Source organism: Aethalodelphis obliquidens, unplaced genomic scaffold (genome assembly GCF_003676395.1).
Source record: "Aethalodelphis obliquidens isolate GAN/ISIS:26980383/991018 unplaced genomic scaffold, ASM367639v1 scaffold9, whole genome shotgun sequence".
Taxonomy (NCBI): domain Eukaryota; kingdom Metazoa; phylum Chordata; class Mammalia; order Artiodactyla; family Delphinidae; genus Aethalodelphis; species Aethalodelphis obliquidens.
The window spans coordinates 8,744,870-8,765,675 of record NW_020837953.1 but is presented as its reverse complement, the minus strand read 5'-3'; the positions used below and the strand labels follow the sequence as shown (position 1 = coordinate 8,765,675).

General features: G+C 40.0%; 1 protein-coding gene across 6 annotated transcripts in view; it reads left to right on the top strand.

Annotated features, from left to right (window-relative positions):
• The window catches only part of SCP2 (sterol carrier protein 2), a 163,093-nt gene that overhangs the window by 135,675 nt on the left and 6,612 nt on the right, over positions 1–20,806 (top strand). For all 6 annotated transcript variants that reach the window (XM_027108508.1, XM_027108509.1, XM_027108513.1 and 3 more), the window contains one exon: positions 6,581–6,710. In XM_027108508.1, the coding sequence (XP_026964309.1) occupies positions 6,581–6,710 (130 nt within the window). The remainder of the gene's footprint in view (positions 1–6,580; positions 6,711–20,806) is intronic.

The following is a 20,806-nucleotide window of genomic DNA, read 5'->3' as shown; positions in this document are numbered from 1 at the left end:
TCATAATGATCAACAATCTTCCTGATGTAGAGGGGGCCAGGGCTGACAGTTCCCAGCAGGCAGGCAGTGGCCCAGGAGCTTGCAGACCTATCTTGCTGCCATCTTGAGGGATACACCCTTGTTAATCTACCTGTTTTGTTTTAATATTCATTTATTTATTTTTTTGGCTGCGCCAGGTCTTAGTTGCGCTATGTGGGATCTTTAGTTGCTGCATGTGTGATCTAGTTCCCTGACCAGGGATTGAATCCAGGCCCCCTGTGTTGGGAGTGTGGAGTCTTAGCCACCGGACTGTCAGGGAAGTCCCTACCTGTTATTTTATAACCTGCTTTCTTCTCTTGATAGTATGTTCCCTGCCCATAAATATAAATCCTTACCATCAGTTTTAATGACCCCATAGTACACGTTTGAATATAGGTATCATAATCTATATAACTAGCCTCCTGTGTTGAACATTGTGTTGTATTTAAATCTTGCAAGTAAAAAAAACAGGTATAATAAATTTCCTTTTGCCCTCATTTTTAAATACTTAACGCCATGATTACCTCAGCACAACTAGTTAGAAGGGGAAATTGTTGGGTTGTTGGATATGTATGTTTAGCTTTTTGATACGTGTTGCCAAACTATCCACCAAAAAGAGGGAACTTATTTACAAACTTAATGACAGTTCGTGAGAGTGATGGTTTTTTCTTCACACTATCTCCAGTGCTTTGTTGGCTGGCTTTAAAAAAATCTTTGCCAATAGTAGGGAAATATATCTCATTATTGTTTTTTAAATTTCTTTTATTACAAATGTCCACTAAAGTGAAGCTGGACTCAGCTTGAAAAAAATTTTTTTCATGCCACCAGTATTTGCCTGCAGAATAATCCATAGGATAGTTGCTTCTGCCAGGTTGTCCCTTTTTTTTTCTTTTTTTTCAACTTTATTCTGTCAAAAAAGAAAATAGTTTAGAGAGTATCTGTTATGGCTATATGTCAACCATTGCATATTTCATTACTGGGATTAACGAAACAGTGCTGTTTTTATTTCACAGTTTTCTTTTAGCTTTGCAAATGTATGCCTCTTGCTCCCATTTTAATTCTTTTCTTCTCCTTCTGTAACCTCACTTGCATGGACCTTGTCCCCTTGTTTCTTTTTTCCTTCCCACGATTGTCAGTTTCCTAAATGTTTGCAGTACTAGAAAGTGAAAGTCTTGGAATCTTTTGTCAATTCATGCATTTTCTGCATTGCAAAGGAAGCCTGACAAGAGATTTTATTTCCACTTTTGTTTTCGATAGCAATACCCCATTGCCCTTCTTTGAATTGTCTTAATTTTTTGTTCCTATTAAGTTTACAACAGGACCTACTCCTTGACCCTTTGCCTACTCAGAAAGAAGTACTTTTCTTCAAGCAAGCAGGCACTTAGAACTTTCTTAGTATTAGTGATCTCTAGTGTTGCAACAGATGTGTATTTTCTTTACCCTTTTAACTCTCTCCTCCTTGTCCATTTCCTTGCCCTCTCTCACTCCTTCTTCAATTGAAAATGTTTTATTGACCAAAGGATTTGATTTTATAAGAGGATCAGTTGGTTGTCAAAAGTAACAGCAGGTGCAAAATTAATCTACATCTGTCTTAAGGAAGTGGGAGGAATTTCCAGGTATTCAGGTAGAATTCCTAAACGTTTGCTGGTGATTTCCTGCTCTAACTTGTTGGTGTCTAACATAACTATTCCTGAGGCATTGTGCAAGCAGATGATGCGTAGATGCAGCTGGAAGTAGCTGTTCATGGGCTCTTGGCCCCAAAGGAAGCCTGGCTCCTTGGGTGGCCCAGCACACCAGCGTTACTACCTACTCTTCTAGATTATCTCCACAGAACCTTGAAGGATAAACGATTTTAAGGAATGTGGAAAAGACTTGAACTTTCTTTTAATTTATTTATGGTGACAGAAACTACTTTTATAGGCCAAATTTTGGAAGTATTGATATAACCTACTTTGCCATATGGTATGAGCAAATGGAAAGAGCATTGAATTTGAAGTTAAACCAACCTGAGATTGATTCTGGTTGTGTTGCTTACTTGTCATACGTCCTTGCCTCAGGGAACATTGAGTTTAGTGGGAAAATAGACATGGGAAATTTTTCCCGGGAAAAAAAAAAAACTGCTTTAGCAAGAAACTTGCAGGTGGGTGTATGTGCAAAGGGCTATCAAAATGTCCAGTAGAGGCAGAAACGCCTTTCCAGAAGAGTTAGCGTGTGAGCTGAGACTTGAATTGATGAAGTTAGGTGGGAATGGAGAGGAGGAGGAGGTGAGTGAACTGGGACAGGGCATGAGCAAGGGCATAGAGGCATGTATGTTCATGGCATTCAAAGCGGTCAGAACAAAAAAACCTGGGGAGGATGAAAAAGGGGCTGAAGATAAGAACATATAAATATCCTTCAGATTATGAAGAATTTTGAGTGATGGCAGACTTTATCCTGTAGGCTGTGGGGAGCCATTTAAATTCAAACCTGAAAGTGATATTTATGTTAGTGTTAGGTGGGTTATATTAGAGGGATTAGTTGGCAGTAGGATAGAGAATAGTCTAAAGGGTTCTTAACCTTTTAGAGCCTCAGTAATTTTTTCTGCTTAATGAGCTAATATTAACACCTGTGCAACTACTTTCAGGGTTTTATGAAAATTAAAGAAATAATGTATATAAAAGCACTTGAAAACTTTATAGCCCCCAAAAGATTATTGTTGTTACTAGTTTTTCTGAAAGTTAACTTAATTTGAGTGAGATGTTTTAAGGGAAGCCAAAATAAGAGAATTTCTCTCCTTCACTTTAAAAATTTGACAATCATTTTGATTTCTTGATTTAATTAGAAAATGTTGGTAGTTGATTTCAGGACAGTCACATGTTAAGAATTGCTTCCATGGCTGTTGAGATAAGTAGGCCTAGATTAAATATTTTTAGAATAGCTTCTTTGGAGTCCTAAGACCCATGGTTCATTCTAGATAGGTTCAGGTGTGTTATCTATGTACAAGAAAAAGATTGACACACCCACTAGGATAACTAAAATAAAAAAGACAGACAAGAATGTTGGTAAGGATGTAGAGAAATTGGAACCTTCATTTGTTGCTGGTAGGAGTGTAACATGGTGCAGCCACTTTAGAAGACAGCTTGATAGTTCCTTGAAAGGTTAAACATTACCTTATGACCCAAATTTTTACTTCTAAATATAAGAGGAATTAGATCCTATGTCCATATAAAAACTTGTGCACAAGTGTCCATAGCAGTATCATTGATAATAGCTGAAAAGGGGAAACAGCCACCAACTGGTGAATGGCTAAACAAAATGTGCTGCATCCATACAATGGAATATTATTTGGCCATCAAAAGGAACTAATTACTGATAACGTGCTTTAACGTGGATAAACCTTAAAAGCATTATACTAAGTGAATGAAGCCAGTAACAAAAGACCATATACTGTATGATTCCATTTGTGTGAAATGTCCAGAATAAGCAAGTCCATCAAGACAGAAAGTAGGTTAGTGGTTGTCAGGGGCTAGCAGGAGAGGAGAATGGTGGGGGTGGGGGTGACTGCTAATGTGTATGGTTTTCTTTTGGGGGTGATGAGCATATTCTAACATTAGATAGTGGTGTTGGTTGCACAACTTTGAATATACTAAAATACCACTGAATTAATATACTTTAAAAGGATTAATTTTTTGATATATAAATATCTCAATGAATTTGTTATAAAACAAACAAAACACAACAAAAAGAAAGAACTTAGGCCAGACTCTCTGCATACGTAGAAACAGAGGTTAGTAACTGATAATAATTATTTGAGTATTTCAGGTACTTAGCACAGTGCCTGAACATAGTAAACACTAAAGTCTTTGTTAAAAGAAGAAATATTATGATACCAAAAGGAGGAATCTTGGATATAAATTATTGCAGGGATGTAAGGCTGAAAAAAAAAAGGTGGTAAATAAAAACTCGATTAGAAATTATAAGAAAACTGAAAAGATAGCCAATTCCAGAATAAATATGTAAAGATGAATATATTTTCTATATATTTGCAATTACCTAGTCATGAAATATAATGAAAAATATATTATTAACAAGAGTAATATAAAATATTAAAAAACTAAGAGTAAACTTGGCAAGAAATGTACAAAAGCCTATATGGGGGAAAATGACAAAATATTGCCAAGGGACATCAAGGAAAACTTGAAGATACACCATCTTCATGGATGGGAGGACTTAATATTGTAAAGATATTACTTTTCCTCCAAACAGATCCATATATTGTATGTAGCCCCATTTATTTATTTGTTTGTTTGTTTATTTTGGCTGCGTTGGGTATTTGTTGCTGTGCACAGGCTTTCTCTAGTTGTGGGCGGGTGGGGGCTACTCTTTGTTGCTGTGCATGGGCTTCTCATTGCTGTGGCTTCTCTTGTTGTGGAGTATGGGCTCTAGGCACATGGGCTTCAATAGTTGCAGCATGAGGGCTCAGTAGTTGTGGCACATGGGCTCTAGGGCGTGCAGGCTTCAGTAGTTGTGGCGTGCCAGCTCAGTAGTTGTGGCTCGCGGGCTCTAGAGCACAGGCTCAGTAGTTGTGGTGTACGGGCTTAGTTGCTCTGTGGCATGTAGGATCTTCCCAGACCAAGGATTGAACCCATGTCCCCTGCATTGGCAGGTGGATTCTAAACCACTGCCCCACCAGGGAAGTCCTATAGCCCCATTTTCGGGGGAAGAACTAACTAAATGATTATAATGTACATCTAGAGGAAAAAATGTCCAAAACAAATCCAAGAATAGTTAAGAATCTTTCTAAGAGAGGAATTATGGTATTTACTGTACCAAAGAGTAAAGTACATCTATAAAGTTATAATACTGGCACAGGAATAGCAGACAGATCATACAGTAAAATAATGGGGAAAAATGCCAGCGTTTATTGAGCAGTTACTCTGTGCTTTGTGGGTATTTAAATACCATACAACTCTATGAGGGTAGCTATATTATTATCTCCCTTTCACAGATAAGAAGACTGAGATTCAGAGAGATTTAGTAAATTGCTCAGGGTTATATAAGTAATGGCAGAGCAGGAATTCAAACTGATGCTGATTGCAAATTCATTGTTATTAATTAGTAAAATTTAATTCTTGGAGATTAACCTTAAGTAAATGAGGTTATGTAAAAATACTTAGATGTAAGAACGTTATGTACAGCATTGTTATAAGAGCCAGAAGTTAAGACTAACCTTAAACATCAAGCAGCAGAGTATTGGTTAAATAAAGTATAGTACACGTCTACAATTAAAGACTATGTATGGTCATTTAAAGTTATATGGAAGAATACTTAATGACACAGTAATAAGGATAGCTATATTAAACCGAAAAGTGGATTACAAAACAGTATATATACTCATTAAAAATATATATATGGGGGCTCCCCTGGTGGCGCAGTGGTTGAGAGTCCGCCTGCTGATGCAGGGGACACGGGTTCATGCCCCGGTCCGGGAAGATCCCACATGCCACAGAGCAGCTAGGCCCGTGAGCCATGGCCGCTGAGCCTGCGCGTCTGGAGCCTGTGCCCCGCAACAGGAGAGGCCACAGCAGTGAGAGGCCCAAGTACCGCAAGAAAAAAAAAAAAAAATATATATATATATATATATGTAGAGAAAAAAGAGGAGATTTATATCAAAATGTTATTTTCTCTGAGTGGTGAAATTATGAATGATTTGTTTTCTTTTTGCTTCTCAATATTTTCTATTTTTTCTGCAGTACAATATGTTTTTTTCTCTAAAGAAAAATAATTGCAATAAAATTATTGTGTGTGTGTTTTTTTTTAAGGTGTGTGAGTTATTCACCCTGCCAGCCGGGTTAGCGGGTCCTCTGTGCTCCTGTAGGCCCCTGTGTTCCCCTTTTTCGTAGTGATCATAGTGTATTATCATTTACCCTTCTAACTCCGTAGCGTCTGGAATAAAGTCTGGTGCCAATCATTGTTTCGGTCAATCAATATTTCAGTAAGGAAGGATGAAACAGAGTGGGAATGAAGGGGAGAGGGAGGGAGAAAGGAAACCAACCTACGGAGATGTGGATCTGAGGTTATTTTTCCAGCTTCATTCCTCAAGATCCAAAAGTAGGTGGTGGATGGTATATTACTTGTATAATTCTTTATACTAATCCAGGAAATGAGTTGAACCACTTATCTTTAAATTCTGATTGTGCAAGAACAAAAATACATGTGAAGGAATTTACCTACAAAGAAAAGAGGCGTTAGGCTTCCTACATTGAGAGAGGCCGGAGTGAATCTTTCAGAAATTATTGAGACAAATGAAGGCTATTTCAGTAGAAAATGCTGCTGTGCCACCCACTCTCCCATTCTCCCTGTCCTTCCACCAGTTGTATCCAGAAAGCCATTTTCAACAGAAGATTTGGCAGGTGACGCAGTTGTTGCCTGGTTGCATTTCAGACTTTTCTGGGTAAAAGATCCTAAGGGAGCTTGGGGACTGTCTGCTGACCCAGCTGCTCACATCCTGTATCTATTTAAAAATTTGGGGAAAAGCCAGAGGAATGAACTTCATATAACTCTGTGTTATTTTTATTTCCAGGAAGGGGAGCAGTTTGTGAAGAAAATCGGTGGTATTTTTGCCTTCAAGGTGAAGGACGGCCCTGGAGGTAAAGAAGCCACCTGGGTGGTGGACGTGAAGAATGGCAAAGGATCAGTGTTCCCTAACTCAGGTCAGTGCAGTGATGACTTCATTTGTAGGAGTACTGACAAGTTCACAAAGAAAAATGGGGGCCTGCTTTGGTGTTTTCCAAAAGGGCTGGCTTTAGAGTTCCAGGACCTTGTTAAAGAACTGGGGAATCCTTGGGAACAGGAATAGGTCACAGCTGCTTCCTCCCAAAGACGGGAAGGCTCCATCACTGTCACCAGCCATAGGCTTTGGAATTAAACAGACTTGGGTTTGGAGTCCTGGTCCTGCCACTCACAGATTCTGGCCTTGAACAAATTATTTCACTTCTCTGAGCTTTGTTTTTTTCATTTGTAAATGGGAATAATAAATGGTACCTATTTCATAGGGTCACGTGAGGATTAAGAGCATTATCTCTTGATTAGCCTGTGAAGCATATGCTTCAGTGTATGGTTATGTGTCCTCAGAAGACCTGTGTGTACTCACTGCCTCCACTTCTCTCACCCAGTCTTTCTCTCACCCATTCCAGTCAGCTTTGGTCCTCATTATTATCCCAGAACTGTTCTTGTCAAGGTCAGGTAACCGCCATGTTGGTAAATTGAGTGGTTAATTCCCAGCCCTCATAATTATATTATTCTTCCAGGCTTTCTGCTTACCTACTGGCTGTTCCTTCTTGGCCTCTGTCCCTTTTTTTTTCTGCATCTCTAAAAGTCTAAATGTTGGAGTGCTCTAAGGCTCAGTTCTATCTCCATTTAGTCCCTGGGACTCTCATCTAGTTTCATGCTTTTAAAACCATCTCTACACTGATGACTCCCAGGTATCTTCAGTGTGAACTCAGCTACTGAACTCCAAGGTGTGTATCCAGCTGCATAATTGACAAGTTTACTTGGATCCTTAGTAGGCATCTCAAGGCTAACATGTATGAAATTGAACTGCTGATCTTCCTCCCACTCCCCTTTAATTATGTTCTCCTCGAACTGTCTTCTGCATCTTGCTAAATTGCTCCTCTGTCTTACCAGTTCCTCAGTCTAAAACCCTTGAAGTCATGCTTAGCTCTTCTTTTTTTTTTTTAATTGAAGTATAGTTGATTTACAATGGTGTGCCAATCTCTGCTGTACAGCAGAGTGACTCAGTTATACACATATACACGTGCTTTTTTTAATATTCTTTTCCATTATGGTTTATCCCAGGAGTTTGGATATAGTCCCCTGTACTATACAGTAGGAGCTGTTGTTTATCCATTCTAAATGTAATAGTTTGCATCTACCTTGGCTCTTCTTTTTCTCACACTCTACAGTGTAATCCGCCAGCAAATTCCATCCTATACTACTACCACCTTGGTCCTCCATCATTTTTTGCCTGGTCTCCCTGTTTCTAACCTTCTGCCCTGTTTCTGTACACACCAGCTGGAGTGATCATTTTAAAACTCAAGTCAGCTCACAGGGTAAAAACCAGGGTTCTTATAATCACACCACATGATCTGGCCCTAGTCTTCTCTGTCTTATTATACTCTCCCTCACTTTGCTCCAGTTACACTGGCCTCCTTGCTATTGCTTGAACGTGGGCGTTCGCAGTTCAGGGGCTTTCTACTGCCTGGAGTCGTCATCCCTCACATATCCTCATGGCTTGTTCTCCCATTTCCTTTGGTTTTTGCCCAAATGTCACCTTCTCAGTGAGCCTTTCCCCAACCACACTTCTAAATCACACCCCCATTACCATTCCCTATTGTCCTTTTCTGCCTTATTTTTCTTTATAGCACTTACCGCCATCTGATACCATATCTTATTTCTTTACTTATCGTCCATCCCCCCCACTTGAGTTGTAAGCTGCATGAAGGCAGAGCTTTGTGCCTCTTAGGTTCACTGCTGCATTCACAGTGCCTAGAATAGTACCTGTCACATGGTAGGCCTTCAGTAAAATAAATAAATAAAAAGTGAACAGCAGAATGAATGAATGATGCTCAGTAAGTGGTAGCTATATTGTATGTTATGTTTCTCTCGGAGAGAGCCTGGCGCGATTAAGAGATGGGATGGATAGGAACTAGCGTTTTAGAGGGCTATACTATGAACTTTGAAAACGATTTTATACATAATCAATCCCTTAAATCTTTTTGAGTAGAAAAGTGAAAGTCAGAGCTTTCTAAATACTCTGCTGTTTTAGAGGATGAAGCTGGTGTATTCGACCTGATGAATTAGAAATGAAGAAATCAGAAGCAGAGAGAGCATTTAGGAGGATGGATGGTACCACCATCTAAGTAAGCAAAAAGGATAGCCGAGTGTTGGCAGTGAGAAAAAAGGATGTTGTTACATGGTAGTTGCTAGGGGTGTTTGGGGTGAAGTTGATGGTACTTGGAAGCTGTGAAGGAGAAGGAGATATATCAAAGATGGTAGAGTTCGTTATTGCTACATTACTGGGGAAGGTCCTGGAGGAGACAGTGTCATCAGGAGCACAGGTGGAAGGAGGGTTAGCCTTAACAAGGAGGGATGGATACTTCTTCCTCTAAGAGGGGGTAGATAAATATTCAGGGGCGTTTTGAGGTACAGAGGGGTTTGGCAGAGATCCTGGAATAGAGTTTAGAGCTTGGAGAAAGGAGAAGATGTTAAGAGCAGCGTTATATGTACTGTTGAATAAGGAATCAACTAGAGATTAATGAAGGAAAAGCTGAGTGGTAGTAAGGGCATCTGGTGTGGGCAGCATTTTTTTTTCTCAAAATGAGTGGGCAGAAAAATAACTATGTTTACATTCTGTGAGCTGCCATCTAACATGATGTACGAAGAAAAACTAAATGCTTCATCTAGAGTCTAGCTTTTAGAAATAAAAAGAACTTTGGGGAAATAATGCCAATTTTTTTAAAAGACTGAATGTTAATGGTTACTTCAGGATTATATATTGACATGTCTAGACAGATGTCAGGTTGATTTTTTTTTAAGTTTTTATTTTTCTTTAATTTTTATTTTTATTGGAGTATAATTGCTTTACAGTGTTGTGTTAGTTTCTGCTGTACAATGAAGTGAATCACCTATATGTATAAATATATCCTCTCCCTCTTGGACCTCCCACCCACCTAGGTCATCACAGAGCATCAGGCTGAGCTCCCTGTACTATACAGCAGGTTCCCACTAGCTATCCCTTTTATACATGGTAGTGTATTTATGTCAAACCTAATCTGCCAATTCATCCCACCCTCCCTTTACCCCCTGGTGTCCACATGTCTGTTCTGTATGTCTGCGTCTCTATTCCTGCCCTGCAAATACGTTCATCTGTACCATTTTTCTAGATTCCACATATATGTGTTAATATACGATATTTGTTTTTCTCTTTCTGACTTCACCCTGTATGACTGACTCTGGGTCCATCCACATCTCTACAAATGACCCAATTTTGTTCCTTTTTATGGTTGAGTTATATTCCATTATATATACGTACCACATCTTCTTTATCCATTTATCTGTTGATGGACATTTAGGTTGCTTCCATGTCCTGGCTATTGTAAATAGTGCTGCGTGAACATTGGGGTACATGTGACTTTTGTTTTTAATGTAACTTTTTTTTTTAACTTATTTTATTTTTTTGGCAGCGTTGGGTCGTCATTGCTGCACGCGGGCTTTTTCTCTAGTTGTGGTGAGCGGTGGCTACTCTTCGTTGTGGTGCACGGGCTTCTCTTTGTGGTGGCTTCTCGTTGCAGAGCACGGGCTCTAAGCACGTGGGCTTCAGTATTTGTGGCATACGGGCTCAGTAGTTGTGGCTCACGGGCTCTAGAGCTCAGGCTCAGTAATTGTGGTGCACGGGCTTAGTTGCTCCGCAGCATGTGGGATCTTCCCAGACTAGGGCTCGAACCTGTTACCCCTGCATTGGCAGGTGGATTCTTAACCACTGCACCACCGGGGAAGCCCACATGTGACTTTTTGAATTATGGTTTTCTAAGGGTATATGCGCAGTGGTGGGATTGCTGGGTCATATGGGTTCGATTTTTAGTTTTTTAAGGAACCTCCATACTGTTCTCCACAGTGGCTGTATCAATTTACATTCCCACCAACAGTGCAAGAGGGTTTCCTTTTCTCCACACCCTCTCCAGCATTTATTGTTTATAGATTTTTTGATGATAGCCATTCTGACTGGTGTGAGCTGATATCTCATTGCAGATTTGATTTGAATTTCTCTAATAATTAGTGATGTTGAGTATCTTTTCACGTGCCTCTTGGTCATCTGTATGTCTTCTTTGGAAAAATGTATGTTTAGGTCTTCCGCCCATTTTTTGATTGGCTTGTTTGTTTTCTTGATATTGAGCTTCATGAGTTGTTTGTATATTTTGGAGGTTAATCCTTTGTCCATTGCATCATTTGCAAATATGTTCTCCCAATCTGAGGGCTGTCTTTTCGTCTTATGTTTTCCTTTGCTGCACAAAAGCTTTTAAGTTTAATTTAGGTTCCATTTGCTTATTTTTGTTTTTATTTTCGTTATTCTAGGAGGTGGGTCAAAAAAGATCTTGCTGTGATTTATGTCAAAGAGTGTTTTTCCTATGTTTTCGTCTAAGAGTTTTGTAGAGTCCCGTCTTACATTTAGGTCTTTAATCCATTTTGAGTGTATTTTTGGGTATGGTGTTAGGGAGTGTTCTAATTTCATTCTTTTATATGTAGCTGTCCAGTTTTCCCAGCACCACTTATTGAAGAGGCTGTCTTTTCTCCATTGTATATTCTTGCCTCCTTTGTCATATATTAGTTGACCATAGGTGTGTGGGTTTATCTCTGGGCTTTCTATCCAGTACCGTTGATCTATATTTCTGTTTTTTGTGCCAATACCATACTGTCTTGATTACTGTAGCTTTGTAGTATAGTCTGAAGTTGGGGAGCCTGATTCCTACAGCTCTGTTTTTCTTTCTCAAGATTGCTTTGGCTATTTGGGGTCTTTTGTGTTTCCATACAAATTGTAAATTTTTTTGTTCTAGTTCTGTGAAAAATGCCATTGGTAATTTGATAGGGATTGCATTGCATCTGTAGATTGCTTTGGGGAGTATAGCCATTTTCACAATATTGATTCTTCTAATCCAAGAACATGGTATATTTCTCCATCTGTTTGTGTCATCTTTGATTTCTTTCATCAGTGTTTTATAGTTTTCTGAGTACAGGTTTTTTGTCTCCTTAGGTAGATTTATTCCTAGGTATTTTATTCTTTTTGTTGTGATGGTAAATGGGATTGTTTCCTTAATTTCTCTTTCTGCTCTTTTGTTGTTAGTGTATAGGAATGCAAGAGATTTCTGTGCATTACTTTTGTATCCTGCAACTTTACCACATTCATTGATTAGTTCTAGTAGTTTTCTGGTGGCATCTTTAGGATTTTCTATGTGTAGTATCATGTCATCTGCAAACAGTGACAGTTTTACTTCTTCTCTTCCAATTCGTATTCCTTTTATTTCTTTTTCTTCTCTGATTGCTATGGTAGGACTTCCAATACTATGTTGAATAAGAGTGGTGAGAGTGGACATCCTTGTCGTGTTTCTGATCTTAGTGGAAATACTTTCAGTTTTTCACCATTGAGAATGATGTTTGCTGTGAGTTTGTTATATATGGCCTTTATTACATTGAGGTGTTTTCCCTCTCTGCCCACTTTCTGGGGAGTTTTTATCATAAATGGGGGTTGAATTTTGTCAAAAGCTTTTTCTGCATCTATTGAGATGATCATATGGTTTTTATTCTTCAATTTGTTAATGTGGTGTATCACATTGACTTGTGTATATATATATATGTGTATATATATTTTAGTTTATAACAACAACAATTTTTAATGGAAGCACAATATAAAAAGATCTAAATTGTGACATAAAAAAACATAAAAGGAGGGTAAGAGAAAGGTAGAGTTTTGTGTGTAATCGAAGTTAAATTGTTATCAACATAAAAAAGACTGTTATATCTATAAGCTATTTTATGTAAGCCTCGTGGTAACCGCAAAGCAATAACTTACAGTAAATTCACAAAAATAACAAAAAGGGAATCAAAGCATACCACTACAGAAAATATGATTGTGTATATTGAAGAATCCTTGCATCCCTGGGATAAATCCCACCTGATGATGGTGTATGACCCTTTTAATGTGTTGTTGCATTCTGTTTGCTAGTATTTGTTGAGGATTTTTGCATCTATATTTATCAGTGATCTTGGTCTTTAATTTTCTTTTTTTGTAGTATCTTTGTCTGGTTTTGATTTCAGGGTGATGGTGGCCTCGTAGAATGAGTTTGGGAGCATTCCTTCCTCTGCAGTTTTTTGGAAGAGTTTGGGGAAGATAGGTGTTAGCTCTTCTCTAAATGTTTGATAGAATTCACCTCTGAAGCCATCTGGTCCTGGACTTTTTGTTTGTTGGAAGATCTTTAGTTATAATTTCAATTTCACTACTTGTGATTGGTCTGTTAATATTTTCTAATTCCTTCTGGTTCAGTCTTGGAGAGTTTTTTCTTTCCAAGAATTTGTCCATTTCTTCCAGGTTGTCCATTTTAATGGCATATAGTCGTCATTGCAGTCTTATGATCCTTTGTATTTCTGTGGTGTCAGTTGTAATTTCTCCTTTTTCATTTCTAATTTTATTGATTTGAGTCCGCTCCCTTTTTTACTTGATGAGTCTGGCTAAAGGTTTATCAATTTTTTTTTTTATATTCTCAAAGAACCAACTTTTAGTTTTACTGATCTTTGCTGTTGTTTTCTTTGTTTCTATTTCATTTATTTCTGCTTTGATCTTTATGATTTCTTTCCTTCTACTGACTTTGGGTTTTCTTTGTTCTTCTTTCTCTAGTTGTTTCAAGTATAGGATTAGATTGTTTATTTGAGATTTTCTTGTTTCTGGAGGTGAGATTGAATTGCTATAAACTTCCCTCTTAGAACTGCTTTAGCTGCATCCCATATGTTTTGGGTTGTCATGTTTTCATTGTCATTTGTTTCTATGTATTTTTTAATTTCCTCTTTGATTTATTCAGTGATCTCTTGGTTATTTAGCAATGCAGTGTTTAGCCTCCATGTATTTGTGTTTTTTACAGTTTTTTTTTTCCTGTAATTGATTTCTAACCTCATAGTGTTGTGGTCAGAAAAGATGTTTGATATGATTTCAATTTTCTTAAATTTTCCAAGGCTTGATTGTGACCCAAGTTGTGATCTATCCTGGAGAATGTTCCATGTGCACTTGAGAGGAAAGTGTATTCTGCCACTTGCGGGTGGAATGTCCTATAAATAGCAATTAAATCTATCTGGTCTGTTGCATCATTTAAAACCTGTGTTTCCTTATTTATTTTCATTTTGGATGATCTGTCCATTGTTGTAATTGGGTGTAAAGGTCCCCCACTATTATTGTGTTAGTCTTGATTTCCCCTTTTATGGCTGTTAACATTTGCCTTATGTATTGAGGTGCTCCTATGTTGGGTGCATAAAGATTTATAATTGTTATACTTACTTCTTGGATTGATCCCTCGATCATTATGTAGGGTCCTTCCTTATCTCTTTAACAGTCTTTATTTTAAAGTCTATTTTATCTGATATGAGTATTGCTCCTCCAGCTTTCTTTTGATTTCCATTTCCATGGAATATCTTTTTCCATCCCCTCACTTTCAGTCTGTATGTGTCCCTAGGTCTGAAGTGGTTTCTTGTAGACAGCATATATACGGGTCTTGTTTTTGTATCCATTCAGTGAGGCTGTGTCTTTTGGTTGGAGCATTTAATCCATTTTCATTTAAGGTAAGTATCGATATGTATGTTCCTATTACCATTTCCTTAATTGTTTTGGGTTTGTTTTTGTAGGTCTTTTTCTTCTCTTGTGTTTCCCACCTAGAGAAGTTCCTTTAGCATTTGTTGTAAAGCTGGTTTGGTGGCGCTGAATTGTCTTATAGCTTTTGCTTGTCTGTAAAGCTTTTGATTTCTCCATCAAATCTGAATGAGATCCTTGCTGGGTAGAGTAATCTTGGTTGTAGGTTTTTCCCTTTCATCACTTTAAATATATCCTGCCACTCCCTTCTGGCCTGCAGAGTTTCTGCTGAAAAATCAAGTGATACCCTTATGGGGATGCCCTTGTATGTTATTTTTTGCTTTTCCCTTGCTGCTTTTAATTTTTTTTTTGTTTTTTTGATTTAATTTTTGTTAGTTGGATTATTATGTGTCTTGGTGTGTTTCTCCTAGGATTTATCCTGAAGGGACTTTCTGTGCTTCCTGGACTTGGTTTGCTATTTCCTTTCCCATGTTAGGGAAGTTTTCAACTATAATCTCTTCAAATGTTTTCTCAGACCCTTTCTCTTTCTGTTCTTCTTCTGGGACCCCTATAATTCAAATGTTGGTGCGTTTAATGTTGTCCCAGAGGTCTCTAGGACCGTCCTCAATTCTTTTCATTCTTTTTTCTTTATTCTGCCCCTTGGCAGTTATTTCCACAATTTTGTCTTCCAGCTCACTTATTTGTTCTTCTGCCTCAGTTTTTCTGCTATTGATTCCTTCTAGTATATTTTTCATTTCAGTTATTGTGGTGTTCATCACTGTTTGTTCTTTAGTTCTTCTAGGTCTTTGTTAACATTTCTTGTATTTTCTGGATCCATGCCTCCATCCTGTTTCTGTGATTTTGGATAATCTTTTTTTTTAATTAATCAATTTATTTATTTTTGGCTGCATTGCGTCTTTACTGCTATGCACAGGCTTTCCCTTATTGCAGTGAGTGGGGGCTATTCTTCATTGTGGTGCACAGGCTTCTCATTGCAGTGGCTTCTCTTGTTGCGGAGCACAGGCTCTAGGTACGTGAGCTTCAGTAGTCGTGGCACACAGGCTCAGTAGTTGTGGGTCATGGGCTCCAGAGCGCAGGCTCATTTGTTGTGGCACACGGGCTTAGTTGCTCCACCGCATATGAATCTGTGTCCCCTGCATTGGCAGGCGGATTCCTAACCACTGCACCACCAGGGAAGCCCCTGGATCATCTTTACTATCATTACTCTGAATTCTTTTTTCAGGTAGGTTGCGGAGCACGGGCTCTAGGCACGTGAGCTTCAGTAGTCTTGGCACACAGGCTCAGTAGTTGTGGGTCATGGTCTCCAGAGCGCAGGCTCATTTGTTGTGGCACATGGGCTTAGTTGCTCCACGGCATATGAACCTGTGTCCCCTGCACTGGCAGGCGGATTCCTAATCACTGCACCACCAGGGAAGCCCCTGGATCATTTTTACTATCATTACTCTGAATTCTTTTTTCAGGTAGGTTGCCTATTTCCTCTTCATTTATTTGGCCTTGTAGGTTTTTACCTTACTCTTTCATCTGTAACATATTTTTTTGTCGTCTCATTTTTTTGATGGGTGGGGCTGTGTTCCTTCTTACTGGTTGTTTGGCCTGAGGCGTCCAGTGCTGGAGTTTTTACAGTTGGATAAAGCTGGGTCTTGGTGCCGAGATGAGGACATCCGGGAGATCTCACTCTTATTAGTATTCCCTGAGGTCTGAGGTTCTCTGTTAGTCCAGTGGTTTGGACTCAGTGCTCCCACCACAGGAGCTCAGGGTTGACCTCTGGCCTGGGAACCAAGATCCCTTAAGGTGCACGGCGCAGCAAAAGAAAAAAAGAAAGGAGCAGTACAATAACAAAGAATAAAAGATAAAACTAGAAAAATTTCAAGGTTAGGAAAAATATATATATAAGTGAAACAACAAGGTAAAACACAACCACAAACCCCCCCCCCCGAAAAAAAAAGAAAAATGGGCCAGAAAAGGCCTTGGCTATGGGGGCAGAGCTTAGGTTGGGGTGGGGCCTATGCTCAGGATCCATGAGGCAGGAAAAGGCAGCATGGCTGGAGGGGGCCTCGGACAGCGGAGTTCAGAGGTAAGGCCCTGGGTGGGAGTGCAGGGCCGGGGTTTAGGCCCAGTGTAGCTGGAGGGGGCCTCGGAGGGCGGAGGATCTGGCCTGGGACCACAGTAGGCTCCCAGGTGCCCGAATGAGTGGGGGAAACGCTGGCCTAGTTCCCTTCCCATCCTCCCGGTCCCCGCTGATCCCCTCACTGTGAGTGGGCCCGTCCCGAGGGTGGAAACCCCACCCTTCCCCAGCCGCCCCTCAGTGCACCGGTCCCGTCTGGCCTCTACTCCCCACCCACGCCCTCAGGACCCGGGCGGCCAGAGGGGGTCTGGGAGGGCAGAGGATCATGCCCGGGACCTCAGTAGGCTCCCCAGGGCCCAAGTGGGTGGGGGAAATGCTGGCTGCCTTCCCTTCCGATCCTCTGGCCTCTCAAGGGTCTCTCCCCATCCCCGTTGCTCCCCTCACCGTGGATGGGCTCCTTCAGGTGTGAGAACCCCTCCTCTCCCCCAGCCATCTCTCAAGGGTGCCGGTCCCGTCCCACCTCCACTTCTCCTCCCTGCTCCCTCCCCGCCACGTCCCATCTGGTCATTCGGGGTTCCTCCCGTCCCTTTAGGTGTCCGTGGTTCCCCACCAGTACCTGGTAGGTGCCCTAGTTGTGAGGAGACGTGAACTCTGTGTCCTCGTACTCCTCCATCTTGACTCTGCCCCCAAGGAGATTTTTGGAGAAAAATTTTCCTGTTTTGTTGTTATTGTTTGTTTGTTTTGAAAGATTATATGCTTATGGAAACATATGGCAAATTTTCAGAAAAACCTTGCTCTCTGCATATGAACCCTGGCAGCGAGCTCTCCCCACATTAGGTGCCCCATCCCATACCTGAAGGGATTTTACCCTGAATTTCTGCTGAAACTGATACTTGTTGGCAGCTAGGAGTGGCGGTGAAATATGGACTTACCAGTAAAAGCTACCGTGGGAAATTGCCAGCTCCTTTTACATCAGCCAACAAATGACCATTTGTTAGAGATCAGCTATGTTAAAGCATTAATAACCTGTCCTAGTTTGAACTGGCATCTTAAAGAGAATTGCTAGATCTTTTGACATGTACATACTGTTGAGAGGTTTACTTTCTGTTAGCAAAGTAAGATTTACTTAAATGTATTTCATTTGCTTATATTCTAAGAGTTTGGTAATGATACAGATGGTTATGTCAAGGACTTTTAGGCTTTGTGCATTTTTCCATAATCTTTTCTTGCTGCCTGGTGTTTCTCCATGAATTCGGCCCCTCCCTCCTCTCCTTTGAAATGACTCGCATATCTCCAGGAAGCCAACTTTAATTAATTTAACACGATATATTATTCTTTCATTCGTATATTCTTCCCTCTCAGCACCTGTTTGAGTTCTCAACCCTGCCCCTTAATGGGGAACATGATACAGAAGGCCTCAGAGTCTCTCATCCCCAAGGTACAGGGGAAAGAGCATAGCCTTTGGAGATACCGAAACCTGGGTTCAGACCTTGGCTCTGTCACTAACTAGGTATAAACCTTCCCTGAGTCCAGTTGTCTCATCTAGAAAATGGTGAGAATAATGTCTATCCATGGAGCTGTTGTGGGGATTAAATGAGATAAAAGGTATGTAAAGCCCCTAGCATGGTAAGTGCTCAGTAAATCATTGCTTCCTCCCCAACCCATATATTAAACATTAATTTTGCATAAACACATTGGAATTGTTTGTGACTCCTCAAAAGGACTAGGGGAGCTGAGAAAGCATCTGGGATACATCAGATGCGGATGAATTGGTGAAGGCTCAATTAAAACTGAGCTGTTGGGGCTTCCCTGGTGGCGCAGTGGTTGAGAGTCTGCCTGCCGATGCAGGGGACATGGGATCGTGCCCCGGTCCAGGAGGATCCCACATGCTGGGGAGCGACTGGGCCTGTGAGCCATGGCCGCTGAGCCTGCGCATCCGGAGCCTGTGCTCCGCAATGGGAGAGGCCATAACAGTGAGAGGCCCGCATACCGCAAAAAAAAAACAACAAAAAACTGAGCTGTTGAATGTTTGTATTCTTCCTGTAACAGGGGGAAGCCATAGAGCTTAGGAGTTGGGAGTGTGGGCTTTGGCAGCAGGAATCTGCTTTCATACCTAGCTCAGCCACTTAGTAGCTGTGTGACCTTGGGCAAGTTGTTTGACCTCTCTGACCCTCATAGGGTTATTGTATGAGTCTAGGTATGTGAAGTAATCGGCATAGTGAGAGCTCAGTAAATGCTGATATAGTAACAGCAGCAGCAGCATTTATTTCCTAAAGTCACCTTTTTATTGACTATGAGTCCTTTTTTTGGCATATTAGGATCTAATCCAATTATGAATGAAGTCCAGTTATCTCAATTTGCTAGCTTTTTTTCTCCCTGCTCTTTGATGTTATATATCTACAAGAGAACTGGATTTTCTAGGTTGTAAATACCTTAATTTTTAAGACTTCAGACCTTTTTTCAAGTAATAAGAGAAAATTTTGTTACAGGCAAAGATGGAGGGGCTATTGAATCACAGTCTTTTTATGGGCTATCCCTGCATTCTAAGACATATAATAAAAACTTTTATTTTCAATCTTGTTTTCGTTACTTAATAATATAGGCATGCTGTATTTTCATAGTTTACCCCCATCTTAGGCCATTTGGGCTGCTATATCGAACATACCACAGCCTGGGTAGCTTATAAACAACAGAAATTTACTTCTCACAGCTCTGGTGGCTGGAAGTCCTAGATAAAGGCATCAGTATGGTCCCGTTTGGTGAGGGCCCTCTTCCTGGTTCATAGCCAGTGCCTTCTTGCTGTGGGCTTATATCATGGAAGGAGCTAGGGGTCTCTCTGGAGCCTCTTTGTAAGGCATTAATCCCATTCATAAGGGCTCTACCCTCATGACCTTCCAAAGGCCCTCCCTACCAATACCATCACATCAGGCATTAGGATTTCAAAATACGAGTTTTGCGGGGGATACAAACATTCAGACCATAGCAACTCCTATCTTTTTTTATTAAGGCACAGATTATCTAACTATTGGGCCGTAATTTGATATTATTACTATTAGTGGTAGTAGTACTATTAGAGTACTATTGTTATATTGATTGCCTGAAACACTGACTACTGAAAATTTTGATTTCTTGGTGAATTTTTCCTTTTGCACTTGTCCAAGGTAGACATTGCTGATTTAGCAATAAGATATTAGAGTCTTTGTGGTACGGCCTTTTTTGCATTATACTTTGGTTATACTACTAAAATTAATATTTTAAACCTATTTGCAGGGCAGGAATAGAGACGTAGATGAAGAGAACGGACATGTGGACACTGGGGAGATGGGGAGGGTGGGAGATTAGAATTGACATATATACACTACCATGTGTAAAATAGATAGCTAGCTCGGTGCTTTGTGATGACCTAGATGGATGGGATGGGGGGTGTGGGAGAGAGGTCCAAGAGGGAGGGGATATATGCATACATATAGCTGATTCACTTTGTTGTACAGCAGAAACTAACACAACATTATAAAGCAACTGTACTCCAATAAAAAAATGAATATTTTTAAAACTTTGTTTTTATATAGTAATACATACTTAAGTGCAAAAAAAATTGGGAAAGATAGAGAAACAAAATGAAAAAATTACTCTCCTATAATCCTACCATCTGTATCAGGGGTTGACAAATTATGACCTATGGGCCAAATTCATCCCACCACCTGTTTTTTTTTGTTTCGTTTTGTGTAAAAGTTTTCTGAAGTCTAGCCTGTAAGGAAGGGCATGAATCTGTAGTGTACAGCCTGATAAACGTTAACAAATGAACACATCTCCCAGATCGGGATGCATAATGTTGCCAGCACTGTAGAAACCTCCCTGACACCACCTCCCATCACTACCCACTCCCAAAAGGAACCACTATTCCAAATTCTGTCACCATAGGTTGATATTATTTATTTTGGAAATTCGTATAGATGGAACCATACAATATTTACTCTTTTAGGTGTGGCTTCTTTCACTCAGCATTGTAAGATTTATTATATTGTTGCATGTAGCAGTAGTTCATTTTTACTATGTGAATACACCAGAATTTATTTATTCAGTTCATGGTTGCTGTATCTTCGCAGTTTTCCATTTTGTGGCCTTATGAATAAAGGTGTTACGAACATTCTCATATGTGTCTTTTAGTGGACACATGTACTTATTTCCATTTGGCATATAACCAGGAGTAGAAATACTAAGTCATGAGCTACCATATAGCCAGTTTTTTGATATGGATATACTATTCTACAGTCTCTTCCATATTATATGAGAGTGGTTGAGGGTCTGCCTGCTAGTGCAGGGCACGCGGGTTTGAG